The 17,012-nt window shown below is 42.3% G+C and overlaps 2 protein-coding genes across 2 annotated transcripts; both read left to right on the forward strand.

Annotated features, from left to right (window-relative positions):
• Positions 1-260: 260 nt before the first annotated feature.
• LOC6501050 (estradiol 17-beta-dehydrogenase 11) lies at positions 261-2,291 on the forward strand. Its single transcript, XM_001954426.4, has 5 exons — positions 261-506; positions 1,133-1,288; positions 1,355-1,531; positions 1,715-1,787; positions 1,845-2,291. The coding sequence occupies exons 1-5, from the start codon at positions 339-341 to the stop codon at positions 2,234-2,236; spliced, it is 966 nt and encodes a 321-aa protein (XP_001954462.1). The 5' UTR covers positions 261-338; the 3' UTR covers positions 2,237-2,291.
• A 6,791-nt stretch (positions 2,292-9,082) lies between these two features.
• Positions 9,083-14,378, forward strand: LOC6501052. The gene is made up of 3 exons (XM_001954428.4): positions 9,083-10,526; positions 11,427-11,588; positions 13,140-14,378. The coding sequence occupies exons 1-3, from the start codon at positions 9,096-9,098 to the stop codon at positions 14,016-14,018; spliced, it is 2,472 nt and encodes an 823-aa protein (XP_001954464.1). The 5' UTR covers positions 9,083-9,095; the 3' UTR covers positions 14,019-14,378.
• Positions 14,379-17,012: the final 2,634 nt, after the last annotated feature.

A 17,012-nucleotide genomic window follows, 5' to 3' on the forward strand; every position in this document is an offset into this window, starting at 1 on the left:
TTGAACATTACTTACCGCAACCGAGTTCAGGACTGGGACCGGAATGGGGACCGAGGGCTTGTCTCATCTGTGCAGGAGGTGACTTTTCTATTTGTTTGTCGCGGTTGCTTTTGTTTCAGGTTGTCATTTCGGAGTTAATGAATAAATGCCTATAAAGACACGGCTAATTGCCGAGCTCAGTTAACCGGGTCAGTGCGGAATGACTTCAAATTCATTGCGATCTTGTCGGAAAGCCAGTTTTGCTGATAGCTTGCATTCAGTCGCGACTTTAGTTTGGCGATCAAAGCGCTTTCGTAACTCTCGCGACTCGGACGTTTCTTATAACGGCGGAAGGGAACATGTCGGAAGCGGTACGAGATGCTCTGGTGAAGCTGCAAGCTCAGCTCGCTTTAATTGGCCTAGTGGCTCTCACGCCACTGCTCGTTTTGGTTGCTATTTTGCGAAAGCTCTTCTCCAAAATCTTCTGCTGCCAATCGCCGAAGAGTGTCGTGGGAGAAGTGGCCGTGGTGAGTTATTTCCCTCAAAAGAAATCAAAAACAAAATAGTTTATTCAAACAAATATGTATAAAAATGTTTTTTTGTACATCTAATTCGACAATATAGTTCGAAAATCGATTACGAAAATCTAATTATAAAAAGTACGATTTATCTATGGAAGTTTAGTCAGTAGTTAAAGGTTTTTCGGCAAAAAAAAGAAAATAAAAGCAATTACCTCAACAGCTTTTAATGTGGATATTAAATAAAAATGTTGATAAATAATAAAAGTCTTTAAGGTACTTTAAAAAACAACTTTCTAATGATGATTCAAAGGTGAAATATATTAACATAATTCTCAAATAAAAAATATGTTGAATAATTTTTTGAATCATCTTAAGCAAGGTTAATGGACTGGGTATAAAATGCAAAAAATAAGTAGCGTAAAATGTCCCACGCGAAAACTGGATCAATGCACTCAGGTAAACACGTTCAAAAAGAACATTTCTCCAAAAGGTTCGTGCGAGTGATACGTATAACTCATGGATTTTAATTTCCTTATGGATTATAATTTATACAGAATTAAATTGCAAAACCGGATTTTTTACACCGACCAGTTCTAACGATTATTTCAATATAATTATATGTTTATGCTTAGGTTACAGGTGGTGGTCATGGTCTGGGAAGAGCTATTTCCCTGGAGCTGGCCAAGAAGGGGTGCAACGTAGCTGTAGTAGACATAAATCTGTCCGGAGCCGAGGCCACAGTAAAGCAGATCCAGGAAACCCATAAAGTCCGCGCCAAGGCCTACAAGGTAAAATGATATACGCAGAAGTATATTGAGTTAATATATTCTAATGGTTTCAATTTTTTTAAATAGGGAAATGTCACTTCTTATGAAGAAATTGTTGAGCTAAACACTCAAGTGGTTCGCGATCTGGGACCGGTTACGGTACTAGTTAATAATGCAGGTGTATTGCTGCTGCGTAAACCATTGGACCCTGACCCCTCAGATGTCCAGCTGATGATGGATGTAAATCTTACGTCGCATTTTTGGGTAAGTTGCAAGATATTGTAAGAATCTTAACTTTTTTATTATTAAATAAGCTACAAGTTCAACAAGTATCTGATTAACTTTAAATTTACATTTATTTGAGTCTTGGTTGAGCATTCTATGTTTTTTTAACAATCATTATTAAAATCCTAAATTAAAATCGTAATCAAATATTATTAATCCCAGACCAAAGCTGTTTTCCTGCCAAAAATGAAGGAGCTACGACGGGGCTTCATAGTAACTATTGCATCATTAGCAGGTGAGCTACATCTCCTTAAAGATTTCGAATTCCTAACTATTTTTAATAAATTACTAGCCGTTTTCCCATTGGCCTATAATTCCGCATACACATCCAGCAAGGCTGGAGTTATGGCTCATATGAGGGCGCTACGCTTGGAATTGGCACTGGAGAAACAAAAGAACATCAAGGTGACTACCGTGTTTCCCACATTTCTGCGCACCAATGACGAGGTTAAGGAGCTGAGCACAAATATGGGAGTGCAAACTTTTTATCCTTTGCTCAGCGGTGAGGAGGTAGCTCGACGGGTTGTCTCCGGGATGCTGCGGGGCGAGCTGGAGATTCATCTGCCGGCGCTGACCGTTATCATGTATAGATTGCTGTTGGTCCTGCCCGTTGATTGGCAGGATTTTATAGTTCGGATTATTGGGTGTCGTTTGTTTAATTCTTTCCGCGAGATACAATGTTGAGGAAAATTTAAAAATTTCGGATTTTGGGATAATAAAAATTAAGTTACTACTTTAAGGCTTACAGGTGCCTTGTTATACATAAGTGGGGGAAAGAGAGGATAACGCTTAAGTGCGTTCAATTAAAATCCGATTAAAGATACTTTGGCGGCCGGCTGGTCAGGACACTCAGCCACAGGCTATGAACTTTTGTCTGTCTTGTCAACGGACTCGGTTCATGTGTTTTTCATTTAATTTCTGCCAGCAATGGCTTTAATTTTACTGGTCGGAGTGTCCGGTCGGGTGTCCGGATCTCCACTGCTTCGATGTCTGCTTTTGTCAGCTGGCAGGGAGCTGGCAGGCAAAAGTGGGCGGTGGAATTGCAGCGACATGCAATCAACTTGTCAGCAGATACAGCCTCTTCTCCACCTCGTCCATCCTGAATCTCATTATGCAACTTTTATGGGGTCATTGGAGCTGCGTGATTTATATATTTTGCAAAATTAAAAAAAATTTAAGCATCGCTTTTAAAAATTCATGTCTCTGTGCATTTGCTTTCGACTCGCTTTTACCCTTCTTGACTTTCGGGTGAAAATTGTTTCGACTGACTTCAAGGCATTTGTCCCCATTCGTTATAATATTCAGGGTTTCGAGTGCATTTTTGGCCAGAGTGCATATGGCGTATGCGAAAGAAATACACCAACGTTTTTGCTGCCTCAAACGAAATTGTTGTCTAATAGGGTCGAGTGAGGGCCATTAAAAGAGAGTGGCTCAGGGAAACTATTTCGGTTAAAATGATTTCTTGCTGAAAGGGAAAGAAAGATTGTATATGCATGGTTTTGTTCACCATGACAGTTTCGCTGGCGTTTTTGCTTTCTTCCTTTATCTTTATGCTGGTGAAATTAATGCAACGCATTAAGAGAAATATTGCAACTAGCGGCAGAGGACTTCTTCATTTTTCTTATTTTTTTATTTTTGCAGTGCGAGCTTTTCACAGACATACACAGAATTTCTTGCATATTTTCACGTTCTGCTCTGCACGCGCTTTTCCTTCTTTTTTTTTTTTTGTTTTCATCTTCCTGGCGCTTTTTTCATACCCTTTCAGAAGATATAACTATACAGAAGAAATTGTGAATATGATACCTACACTTAAGCTATTAGAGTTGAGAGTAGAGACATGATAACTTATCACCTTTTAAACATGAAGAATTGGTTTAAATTAGTGAAGAATAATGCCTTTTTATGTCTAATGCTGTAGCTGATCTTTAAACCATTTTATCTTTTATTTTAAGTGGGTTTTAGCCAAGATTATACAATATACTGTTCTGTATGATCTTTAAGTTTTGGAATACCTTTCGTTGACAAATCCCAACTATAAATTATTTTTAAAAAATATGTATGTATAATATATAATAACCTTCGTCCTCGACCGAAATGTATCTTTCCTTTCTTATTTTATTTATGCTATCACAGCAACCTGAAATACTTTAGCCACACTCGCACACAAAGATAAAGTCGTATAAGGACGGTTGCCATGGCGACTGCATTTTCTTTCTGCTGCATCTGCTTTTTCTTTCAGAGTTCAGCCAGGACATCATGGGCTGCATGCATGAAAATTTTTAGTAAAATTAAGAAAAATATAAAAAGACAGGAGCGGCCGGCAAAAGAAACGCTTTAGGAAAATGAAAAAATAATGCTGCGAAATGCAAAAATAACATTCAGGCTGAGCGAACTGGTTATGTGAACAGAGGCTGAGGAACTGCAGGACATGTGAAAATATTATGTCAGCACATCGAGACGTTTCTGTGGGAACGAAAGCCATAATCAAATAACTAGGGAGCTGCCCTGGGGGATTTAGGGGAAGAGAGTCAAGCTGAGTGCCTCGCCCTGTTGTGATTCTCCAATTAAAAAGCCGTTAATGATGCGTGGCCCAAAAACACGACCAGTGCAACCCCAAGGCCCAGACGTGTCGCTCGAAACGCCTCAATGGCGGCCTGATTGAAAACTCAAATGTATGCGATCCGCCCCCGATGTTCGGTGCTCGGGTTTATTGTTTGTCTTTGACACTGACGTACACTTTTTAATTTCGATGGGTTGTCTGCGAACAAACGAGGCATTTCCGGGCCCGATTAACGCCATTCAATTGGGATCTGCGACATGGGAACTCTGCTCCTGACTTGATCCTAATTATGAGCTGCCAGAGAAATGCGTGGGAATTCCATTCAGCACTTTCAGTTCTCTTCGTTGCGACAGCCTGCAGCTCCACCTGTAGTCCATTTTTTCAATATGAATTTACATTTAACTGGAATTCGAAATGGTTAAACGATAGCTTTGGCCACCGAGATGTCATGTTATTTACTTGCACTGGAAATCCGGCGAAATAAATGTAATGAAGAGTTCTATCTAAAACTCCCGTTCATAGAGTGACAGGACACTCACAAAATTCCATTTGCATTTTCATTTTCCATTTTTATTGGCCTTGGATCCGCGAAACGTCCACGGTTGGCTGGCGGCTCTCCAGCCCATCGTCAAAAACTAATTAAAAAGCTCGGTCTTTGCGTCAGCCATTGCCACGGCTAATGCCAATGTAACTAATTTTGATGGCCCATTGATTTGGTATGCAGAACACAAACTACCCGGCCGAGAGGTTGTCCCGGTGAGAAGGCATTAAATTCCACATGGCACAGGTCCTGAAATGCGATATGAGTGCCCTCGTTCGTTCGGGAAACAGTAAATAACCATCTACTGGGTCCGGTCAACGGGAATTCGGTGGACTTAATGACTAGACAAAATGCCACCGTAAACGGGAGACTTCGATCATAAAAACGCCCCCACTACGCTCCGGTTTATCCTTTGGACTCAAATTCAGATGCAGATGTGATCCCCAGGCCCAATAATCGTAAAAATTGCATATTAAAATTCATTCGGGGGGCGTGAGCTGCTTCAGTTTTCTTTTTTTTTGTTTTTTCATTTTCTTGTTTCTTTATTATTTTTTTTTATTATGCTATGCCTTTAAAATGTTTATAAATACAGTCAATTTGCTGTCAACTTTTGAACTTGCCACATGTGTTCGGCTTCGGCTTTCGAGCTGTAAAATGTCAAGAGGTCAACGGCAACAGCTCATTATAATGCAACCGACTAGGCCCAAGTGAGTGACACTCTTTCCGAAGACCAACAGAGTTTTGTTTGAATTGGAAATTATGCTAAAACATATTCGGCCGCAACGCACCGAAGAGCACTGCTTCGATAGCAATAGTGGCTTTTCCGACACGCATGTCAGCGCAATCATTTGACATTTTGACAGGAGTCCCTTGATTTTTGTTGGGGAACAGAGAAAGGGATCAGGATGCGATGTACTAGTTCAAGTTGATGTCGCGCCTGCGTGGCTCATGTTACAAATTAAACAGCAACAATGTCAGAGTTTTCCATTTTTCACGGCTAAACAAAATCAAATTACGACCTGACAAATTTACTTTCTGAACGCGATGAATGATAGGATTGAAGAATATTAATTAAGCACCTTATCTTTTGTTAAGTTTTCTACAAAAAAATTAGGAAAAAATATGTTTCATTCAAGTTCCATTTAATCCTATTGCGACAGCTAATTAAAACTAGAACATTCTAGCTCGAAATGTATTTATTTATTTAAGCACAGCCCCCAAATCGTATAGAGATGATGTCTGGGGTGAGAAAACAAACAAGAACAATAACAATTTCGTTTCTTGGATGCATATTGTTACCAAAAATACCCCAACTCCGATTTAACCCATCCTCCCATCAGCAACTCGGCTTATGGAAAATATGAAGTAAATAAACTCTACCATTTGCAGCACTGTCAAGTGGAAAATCATTGACAAATTTATGAAGTCAACGTACATACGATGTGTTTACGTAAACATATTCAAGGGACTGTGGAGCGGAAAACATAAAGTTAAAAATTTCATTAACAAATCGACACCGCACAGTCTCATTACTTGGCAACAAATAAATTTTATTAAGTACGCTTTTATTGTGTGCGTTTCCCCTTGTTTTATTTACGATTTTCATTAAAGTCATTTGGCAGGCCGCATAATCCCACCATCCGGACCAGTCCGTAAGCCTATGGTATTGACCAAACACTCCGGATCCCAGTTTAACCATTAATGTTGCGTTTCAAAAATAATTTTATTGAAAAATGAAAATTGTTTACAGTGGCAGAAGTTGTGGCAAGGATAAGGGCCATTCGATTGCCGGCGATGCAGCCAATTAATTGGATGGATTTTGAACACATATCCTATCAAGTGGAGGTGGCAAGTGAATCATTGCGCGTTTTAATTGAAATTGAAACTTGCCTCAGACAAATCATAAATTGGGCAGCCGCGACAGCAAAAGCAGCAACAGAAGCAGGGCTGCCCACGCACAAGACAAATTACCTTAAATCTTGAGAAAATTAATAATCACCGGGGGAGGAAAGCGATCTTCGACAACGGAAATGGCTGAGTGTTTTCCCAAGAAACGTCGACGCGCGTCATCGCCACAAACATAAACATCAAATCGCATTGACATCAGTCCCGGACCAGGTCTATAGGTCTTGGTCAAGACTCGCGACTAGAATATACTGCAAAAATTAATTGTTTCATAAAAAAAAGTTAGTTTTAAAAGGACCAACCTAACATATAATATTTTGCTTTGTTTTAATAGAATATTTATTTTTTTTAACTTTATCTGGAAACCTAATCCCATATAAGCATATGATATTTTCTCAGTGCACTGACGTTAAAAAGTATGGCCAAAAATCGCCTAATTTTAACAATGATGTAACTTGTCGCAATCGGGCGACAACAAAGGCAATGGCCACACAGTTTTGGCCACGAGCCCAATCTCTTGGCCAGCCAACCAACCAGCCAGCCAAACTGCCAACCAGCCAGTCCGCCCCGCCAGCTCTCCGTTTGAACCGATTCGCAAATGACAAACGCGCAAGTGGTAAAAATTGTGTGTTAAACGTTTCTGAATTGACTTGACGCGACCGGGCCGAAACCAGAACCTCCGACCAGGCCAAGAACCAGGGGGCAGGCCAGCTGCCATACCATCTGAACTGGCGAACGTGCGCCAAAGTGCGGCGCTTGCCAAAAATCATAAAAAAATATATTGCGATTATGGCGGAGATGGCATCATTTAATGATGAAGTGCAAAAGCTGGGCCGAAAAAATGGGATGGCAATGGTTGGCAATGTTATATGGGAAATGGAAAATGGGAAATGGACGGGAGCAGGAACTGACTCATGCTCCGGAAATGTCACTATCGCAATTACAGTCACAATGAAAATAGCTGTGGGCCTAGGACAATGAGCAAATAGTTTTGCAATTGTATTTTTGCAGCACAAATTAAAAACATATTGTCAGGCATTAGCTCTCAGGACAAATTGCTATAAATAAACTGAAAAAAAGGAGAACGAGATGCATTTTCAGTTGCACTGGAGGGAGTACTTCCGATGTGTGTGTGTTTCTGCAAATGGAAAATGAGGCTCCTTAATAAATTTAGCTCATACTCTCTCTCTGTACAGTACAGTACTTACGCTCGCCTGGTGAGCAAAAAAAAAAAAGTATAGGAAAAATAAGGATGAAAATTATGTGGCAATAAAAAATAGTGCTAAAACATTCGACAGCCTAGCTGCTGCAAGAGGAGCAACAAACACACCAGAGCATCACACTTGCACACCATGTGTGCATTGCCAAGATCACAGCCGAGGAGCTCGACGGTGCCTCGTTGCTGGAAATGTAAAAAATGGGCGGGGAAAGGGCCAAGCATGGGGGATGGGGCCAGAGGGCAGGGGACTCAATGCAGAGGAGACACTGCCACGGTCAAGTGCACTGTGGAAAATGCAATGATGGAGAGAGACACTACAATTTTTCCCAATATATCCCTATTTTATATTCCTCATATCAGATCCCAGCTATGTTTTTCTTTATTGTAATTTTCAAAAGCTCAGTAACTCAGTTTTCTACTTTTTTCTTTAATACAAAATTAATTACAAACCATATACAAAACATTTTCTATGTGTGTTTAAAATAATCAATAAACTTTTTGTATTTATGCAAATTTATGGAATGGTTTTCATGTAATTGTTACATTTTCCATTTTAATTTTCGGAAAATGTTCATCTGATTTCCCACAGGGCATGTTCCGTACAGCTCACGCATAATTTCTATACACAAACATAAACCTAAAATAACAGTATTAACGAGAACAACAACAAAAACAGCATCGAGTAAAACTATATAGCATGGGTCGGGGGAAAATCGGAAAAGCGATGGGGGTGAGGTAGTAAAGCCGGCCGAGGCAGAGGCGGCAGAGACAGTGTAGTGTTCTGAGGCAGGAGCACATGTGCGTGCCAAGAAGGCACCAACAACAACAACAGCAGCACAACGCCGGCAGAATGTCGCATCAACCTCAGCAGCAGCAGCAGCAACAGCAACTGCGGCAGCGGCAACAGCAGAAGCAGGATCCAATGCTCCGCTCTGCTCCCGTAAAATCTGCGACGATCTCCGTTCCGTTCCGGGCATTTAAAAATCGTGCGGCAGCCGAGATGCGGCTTATTGTCAGCTAGATCGCGGTGGCGTGAACATCCAAGCATCCCGACGAGTGCCAAGTACTAATGACACCCAAGTAGTCACGTCAAGCGAAACAAGATTTTTTGGACTAGAATCGTGGTGTTCTTCGCAGATTTGTGTATTTGTGTTTGGTGTGTGAGCTCCCTGGGATTTCCCGCGTTCGGTGGCCGTAAAGAAGAATTGGCAGCCTTCCCAGTTTGGGCAATACGGTGACAAACTGCCGGAAATGCGAAAGTGAAAGCAACCGGCGGACAACAAATCAGAAGATAGAGAGACCCATAACACAATATAGCATGTCGTCTACGCTGAAGATTGCCAGCCAAAACGGCGGCATGTACGTCAAAACATCGGAGATTTCGGGGAAGGCAGGTCCCTGCTATGGGGGCTTCATGTCGCCCCCGCTAAGTGCGAATATGTGCTCGGCAGCTGGAGCAGATCGACAGACTTTCCGAGTGCCGGCCAAAGTTGAACCAGAAACCGCACATAACAACTTCGTGTCCGGTGACTTGCAATTCCCAGACTTTTCGCACCTTTGCTTTGCCGCCGAGACCCCCAACTCGGTGTTCAGCGATTGCAACAACTACGCCGGACAGGATCAGCAGCAGGACTCGGATCAGGATGATATAGTGTGTGCGGCAGCGGGCAACACCGGTATTCTACCCTATCAACAAGGCCAGTATACGCAGCTTAACCGCGAGGACATCTTCCGCTTCGAGCCGGAGGATATAGCACGTCTTACTGGAGACTCCGCCGATTTTAACGGAATGCCGCCACCAACTCCATACACCCCCTACACCCCATATACGCCGTGCAGCGCCCAAAATACGCAGCTACCCGTACAAGCTACCTGCGCCGAGTCTATTAATCTGGATATTGATTACTTTAATTATGATGAGATTAATTGCCAATCAAAAAACCAATCTCCGTGCTCATCACCGCATCTGGATGCCTGGCTGAACTTCAATCTCGGCGAGATTGGAACATCGGCTGACGGAGGTGCATCGCCAAAACTGGGCAACGTTTTCGAGGAAGAAATCATCAAGCAGGAGCAATCGCCCACGCAGAAATTGCCGTCGATGAACTCTACCTTTGGCACCCCCAAATGCATTCCGATGTGCGCGGGCAATTACGGGGACTACTCGAATATTTACCAGGGACCTTCATATCCTGCCGAGAATTACCAGCATAATTTGGCTCAAGCTATTGAAAAGCCAAATCGTGAACACAAGGACATCTGGACTATAGATGAGCTGGACGAATTGATGCTGGGTGAGCAGCAACAGGAGCAACATCAACAACAGCATCTGTCTTCACAAATCACACAACAACCTGATCTAGTTGATTATTATCCAGAGGATCATATCAAGGCAGAGGAATTTCGCAATCTGGACAGTGATTTTGAAGAAAACTTTGACGACGAGGATGATGAGGTCTTCTCCCTTCCGGCGGAAAACGAAACTAAACCTGATTCCACCTGCTGCGACCCAGAGGCTGAAACAGAGGCTGTACCACTGATTTGCCGCTGGACTGGGTGCGACGAAGAGTTTCCCAACCAACAGACCTTTGTGGAGCACATCGAGAAGTGTCACGTGGATGTGCGAAAGGGCGAGGACTTCTCCTGCTTCTGGCTAGATTGCCCCCGTCGCTACAAGCCCTTCAATGCACGCTACAAGCTGCTCATTCACATGCGGGTCCACAGTGGAGAAAAGCCCAACAAATGTCCGGTAAGAAAATGTCATTTTGCACTAGAAAAAATTAGTGGTTGAAGTTATTTTCATTAACAACAAATAAAGGGCAGCTCTATATACTTTCCATGTGGAATATCCGATGCATTAACTCATCAGAATTAATTTCTTTGCCACAAAAATAACCCTACATACCTATGAGGATTTTAGTTTTTTTCGTGTAACAACCATTCTCATATCGCCCGCAATATCATTTTTCAAAATCAAACAATAGATTTGGTTTTTATTTTTTTATTGTCCGAGCCCAGCTGCTACATTTGTTTATGCGGAGCGACTACGCATCTCCAAACAACAAATTCCTGACGTGGGGAACCCATTTCGTGTTTTAGTTTCCTTTCCATTTTTACGTTTTTGTTTGTATCATGCACGTGTTGACATTTGGCGCTGCCATCCGAGCGATGATGAATTGTGCGGCGCAAGGCAATCACGGAAATTGACAGAGTGAAAAGCCGAGCAGAGTCGAAAGTCCACTTGAAATAGAGTTGCTGGTAATGTTATTAGGGCCACACTCTATCTTCTATCCATCCCATCCCATTCCATCCGATCTCATCCCATTCCTTGGCTGGCATGGGCAGGCTCTTTCATTTTGATTTTTGAGTAATTGATGGATTCATGCTTGGCTTTCCTTTTTGTCGAGGAAAATGGACTCTCGCTCAGAAATGGTATTCCTTCTTCCCACTGTCCTTTGCCGTGGCCCTTGTTTCTGTTGAAAAAGTGTAATTTTCAGGGCAGGTGGGTGTAGTTTTTCATGACACCTGCGGGCGTCTGCTGCGAGGTCACAACTTTATGCGTATTCCTTTTCGCAATTTCTTGCTCCCCTTTTGGTAATTGCAATTTCCAATGACACCTTGTCCTTTTTTTTTTGTTTTTCCATTACAGTTTCCCGGCTGCAATAAAGCATTTTCGCGTTTGGAAAATTTGAAAATTCATCAACGCTCGCACACGGGAGAACGGCCTTATGGCTGCCAGTATAAAGGTTGCCTCAAAGCGTTCAGCAATAGCTCGGATCGGGCGAAACATCAAAGGACCCACTACGACACGGTGAGTACTCTTTGGTCCCCCTTTTCCAACCTTTTTCGGAGCACACCTGTGGTCAAAATTATAGTAGAGTTGGGGTAGGAGCTTGAAAAAAGCCAATTTGTTTCAACTATTTTCTGACTAAAAGATTCTTTAAATAATAAGGCAACTGCATTAAAATATGTATCATGTTGAAAAGGGCCTGCAGCTACTTTATTATTAATTCTATTGATTAAAATATAGTTTTTAAAATAGTTGGTCTATTCAAATTTTAAATCGAAAAAATCCTGATTAATTAGAAGTTATTAAAAGCTTATCCTTTTGAAAAAGTAGATTTTACTTTAAAGTAATCATAAAACGAGCTTGTTTTTCAGTGCTATTCCTTTTGACCAGAGGTGTGGATTTTCCAATGGAAAATCGGGTGTGGGTGAAAGTGGGTGTATGTGAGTTGGTGTGTGTGTGTGGGGCGAGCAATTTGCTATGCGTGTCAAAAGGAAATTGAAGAGCTCGCGGCTGCAGCTGCAGCGGCTGAAAAGGGATACAGCTGGTAGCAGTAGCGGCTTTAAGATTTAATGGCTACCAAGGCGCTTAGCGGCCCAGCTTGCAAGAGTCACTCTCGCTCTAAAAACAAAAAAAAAAAGAAAATACAGCTACTAAAGCAATGAAAAAAAAAAATGAAAATTGAGAGAGTGTGGAGCAGCTACAGTTCCTGTTGCTGCCAGCATGACATGTGCACATTTCGCTGCCTGAGTGATTTATAGTTTTGCGTGTGTTCCGTGTCTGTGTTGGTGAGCCCCGATGGCAAAAGTACCAGCAGGAGCAGCAGCAGTAGCAGGAGCAAGAGCGGCACCAGCAACAGCAGCAGCCGCGTCAGCGCGTACGACAACCGGAAAAAAGGTCAAAACCAGCAGAAAAGGCCAGAGAGGCAGCCAGCAGCAAAATCAAAAGCAACAACAGCAGCAGCAGGCAAATCGAATAAACTAAGCGAGTTACTTTCGTTGCGGAAGGGCAGTGGGCGGTTGTGAAAGGGTATCGAGGGGGCGTGACAGCCAATCAGGATCACAAAAGGATACATGAGTGTGGGTTGGCATGGCGCTTTTGCCAATACCATTGACACACTTCGAAAAATGATATATTTTTAATTGATTTTTCAAGACTTTAAGAGAGTAGGAACTTAGGATGGTTAGATATATTATTCGGCTTAAGTTTAAATCGAAAAAGAAATAAGATTCGGTTTTAGTTTTTTTTCAAGTGAATTTGAATTTGCTATTGTCGCTGCTTGCCCGCGGCTGCTGCCTGGCCAGAATAAACAAAATGCAGCATGACATTTCAAAACGATTTGACTTGGCAAATACGTTGGCCCTACGCCCCATCTGTTATGGCCGAGTGTATGTTGGTTTTGTTGTGCATGGGTGTATGTGTGTGTGTGTGTGGAGTGGATGGCCCGAAGGGGCGGGACAAATCAATTGCATAGTTTTGGGCAGCGCCATTGAGCCGCTGCGGTTTCAATTGGAGAGAAGGCAAATACTAACGCAACGCTTTTACCCTATTCTCGTTTTCGGTCGAATGGAACAGAAACCGTATGCCTGCCAGCTACCAGGATGCACGAAGCGCTACACGGATCCCTCCAGCCTCCGTAAACATGTCAAGAACCATGCTCTACGCAACGCCAACGGACAGCTGATGCGCCGCAAATCTGCCGGAGGCTCTGGATCCGGCAACGGAAACAGCTCCATCAATGGCTCCGTCTCCGGCTCGGGCTCCACATCATCTGGCAGCGGAAGGAAGTCGGCCAAAACACGCCGCCACTCGGAATCGGCGGTGGGCGGAGTGACAACGATGGCAGGTGCAAAGCCAACGAGTGTGACAGGCGACCAGCATCGGCAACAGCGCAGCAATAGTTGCAGCGAAGCCTTGCTGCGGATAGACCGCAATGATTGCAGCCGTATTGCGACGGGTGGTGTTGCAGCTAATAACAATTCAATGAACTTTAATGAGTTGTCAAATTGCATTGTCATCATTGAGCACAATCAGAACGGAGCTGCAACATCGGCAACCACAGCAGCAGCAGCAGCAACAACGACAACAACACGGACTTATGCCACAGCAACAACGGAAACGGATGCTCTAAGCGTTTGCAGCAGTAACAGCAACAACAGCATGGTTAACACCCACTACAATGGCCCGGGAAATATTAATCAATTAAGCGAACTCGAACAATTGCTGAAGCCGGCAGTTTCTGGGGAAACAGCTAATGGAATTAGCTTGGCCAGGAGCGGTAGCAACATCACCATTAGCAACAACCATTTGAACGAATTTGTGTCCTTCGAGTACGTGACAAAATACCTCACCGATGCGTACGAGCCGTCAAACAAGAGTTCTGCGGATAATTTTCATTTGCAGCCAGAGTTCGACAATAACTTTGATATGCTGGACTTTCAGCAATTCATATGAGTTGGGAGTAGCTTTAAGAACTAGATTTAGTTAGCCTACCAAAAAAAGTCAGCAATTCAATGTCCAAAGATCTCAGTGCCTGAGCCCTTATAAGAATGCCCACCATTAGTAAGAGATATTGTTTTGTAAATACCAGATATAGTTATAGTTTAAGCCCTGAACACGCCAAAAATGAAACGTTCCTGTATGCCAAATTTGATCCAGTGATTAGCAGCGTCTTCCTCAGCCCTGTACCACCACAGAAGTGAATCATAAATTTAACTAGCGTATTCTACTATAGTATTTGGTTAAGCACTATTTGTAATTGCTTTGTTAAAGTTTGTCAACAAACGCATTGACCATAATAAATAATTTAATTTACATAGTTTTTTCTTATGGGCTAGCGTTTGAATACTTAATTTTATTTCATGGTAATTACTTGGTCAAGCAAATGTAAGTGAAAGGGATTGAAAAGATTGCGGGAAATGCTAATGAATTAAATTATAAAAACAAGCAAAAAAGTTTAATGAATCGGCATCATAATTAAAGGTGTCGCAATAGGCTTTTTTTGAGATTTTATTTTTCATTGACAAATTAACATAATGGTTTTTCGATTTGATTCAAATATGAGGTTCAGCCTCCCTGTAAATATGAATGAATACCCAAACAATTGTATACCAGACCCAAGTTTTAATGAATTAAGCCAGTGCTCAGACATAATTCCGAATAATTCCTGTTAACGCAGCATGACTACGCCTATCCCCTTTCTTTTCCGATATCATGTACAGCCCATACCTGGTCTTGACTGCGAAATATTGGAAATATCGGACTGGGAGACGTGCACAACATGTTGGGATTTCCGATTCATGTTTGGCCGGCTGATTTTATTTAATTACTGGGCATTCAAAACATAATTTACACCGCTTACAAAGAGAAAAAGATTCATATATATGTATATGCTTATATATGTACGTAATTTATTATTCGCATTTAACATATTCACTGATTTCAGTTTTGTGCTAACAGGTATCGGAGTCGCGTTAAATAAAAATGTACCTAAATGTACCTTAAGCCTCAAATTAATTGCGGTTGAGCATATGGATTAAGACAATGAATATTATGTTTAACCTAATTAGATTTAAAATGCCTTTTATTTAACAATACCAAACTGATGGTGTTAAATTCCTCTGCATCTTATAATGAGTTCAATTAAGGCTTAAACCTTGACTTGCAGCGACCATTTTGCATCGCTGATGCAATTTTAGTGACTTAATAAGGCTCAAATGGCCGCTTTCGTTAACTGGCTGGAAATTGCTATGGCCATGGTGCACAGCGGGCTTTTAATGTGTAAACAACTGGCAACATATCAATGAACGAGAGGAGGTTCAAAGGGCTGTGCCGTAACCATGCTCGGGGGCAGTCAGGCAAAAATAAAGTGGCCAGAAGCATGGCCCCGTTAAATGAGCAGTTAACACTGCCCGTTATGAACTTTAATATTAATAACCATTTATGCTTATGACAGACAATGAAAGCCGTGCGCAAATTTACTTCCCGCATCCACAGTCCCCCCTTTTCTCCGGTCCCACCTCTTTCACCGCCCATTTCCCATGATCCCGTATCCACTTACCGCCCCTGGTGACTCCAGCCCCGCTCGCTTCTGTTTTCGCTGTTGAACTACAGCCCTAAAATGCTTAGGGGTTGGAGTGGGCGGCACGCTGGCTCTGCCAGGCTGCACTATGCATTTAAAAATACTGCAAGTGTGCCAGTTAATATGCAGACCGACACGGGTCTTCATTACAGCCCACAAACACAGACATGCAACCACTGGCACACACATACACACACTTGGAACAACAGGGACATCGTCAACAAAATAAAAAACAAAAATGTAAAGCAATTAAAAGCAGCCCAGCAGAACACAACGGAATATACCACATAAAACATGAGCGAGGCATGATTTTGACTTTTTTCTTGCCAAAGTACTTTCTAGTCTTCAGGCCAGAGATGCTGCTATCCTAGGCTTCCTACCTAGTTTTTATATAAAATTTAAGAAATACCTTATTATACCTGCTTATAACGAATTGGTTTTCTACTCAAAAACAGTATGACTTTAGAAATATAATTTTTAGTGTTTGGTTAATATTAAGGAAATGATTTTCAAAATCTTAACTTAATTATAAATTTTACTTGACTTTCTTGTTGCGGAATTTCTATTAGTTCGATATACCCTTTTTATTCTTCCAATTACTGGATATCTGAATCACTGTGGACTGCCTGCTGGGGGCTACAAGTGGTCATTGGCTGGTTCCTGGCGCTTTTTGCACTCCGCATTTTAGTTGCTCCCGAAAAATGAAATTTTTTTTTTTGTTTTGTTTGAGGTTAAAGTGCAAAAATTGTGCAGAACTCGCTCACACAATGTGGCATGGCCAGCTAAATATTTACAAGCTCAACGAACACACCCGCAAAAACAAAAAGCACAGACAACACCACTCAGACACACGCTCATACACTTTTGGGGGCGTTGGAGTTTTATGAAAATGGCCGTGGCTGTACCCGCATGTGGCTGAGTAATTGTTATGCCAAAGTCGCGCTCACAATTTATTTTTGTTAATCAGCAAGCCCCCCGTTCCGGCGGCCACGCCCACTTTGCTGCACACGCGTGGCAAGTGGCAACAATTCGACAATTATGTGGCATTTCCATTGCAGCCTTTGCCACGTTCGTTTTTATTTTAATTAAAAACTTCCCCCTTGGTGAGCGAAAAGGATGCAAAAAGCGACCAGGTTCCTGGGTTCTCACACCTGCAGGCACCGTCGACCCCCCTGCTCCACCCATGTGTTAGAATTTTTGATATTTATGGGCCGCGGCTGGAGGGTCTAGCAAAGGGGCCGCAGCCGGGACAGGGACTAGCTTTGGTGGCCAGTGGGAAAGTTACAGTCGGATAAGCATCTGCACCGCTGCAGCTGTTGTGGCTCAGATTTTCGGTGCGTTGGGACGGTTTGGTTCACAATTATGCA

Source organism: Drosophila ananassae, chromosome 2L, assembly GCF_017639315.1.
Source record: "Drosophila ananassae strain 14024-0371.13 chromosome 2L, ASM1763931v2, whole genome shotgun sequence".
In the NCBI taxonomy this organism is placed as follows: Eukaryota; Metazoa; Arthropoda; class Insecta; order Diptera; family Drosophilidae; genus Drosophila; species Drosophila ananassae.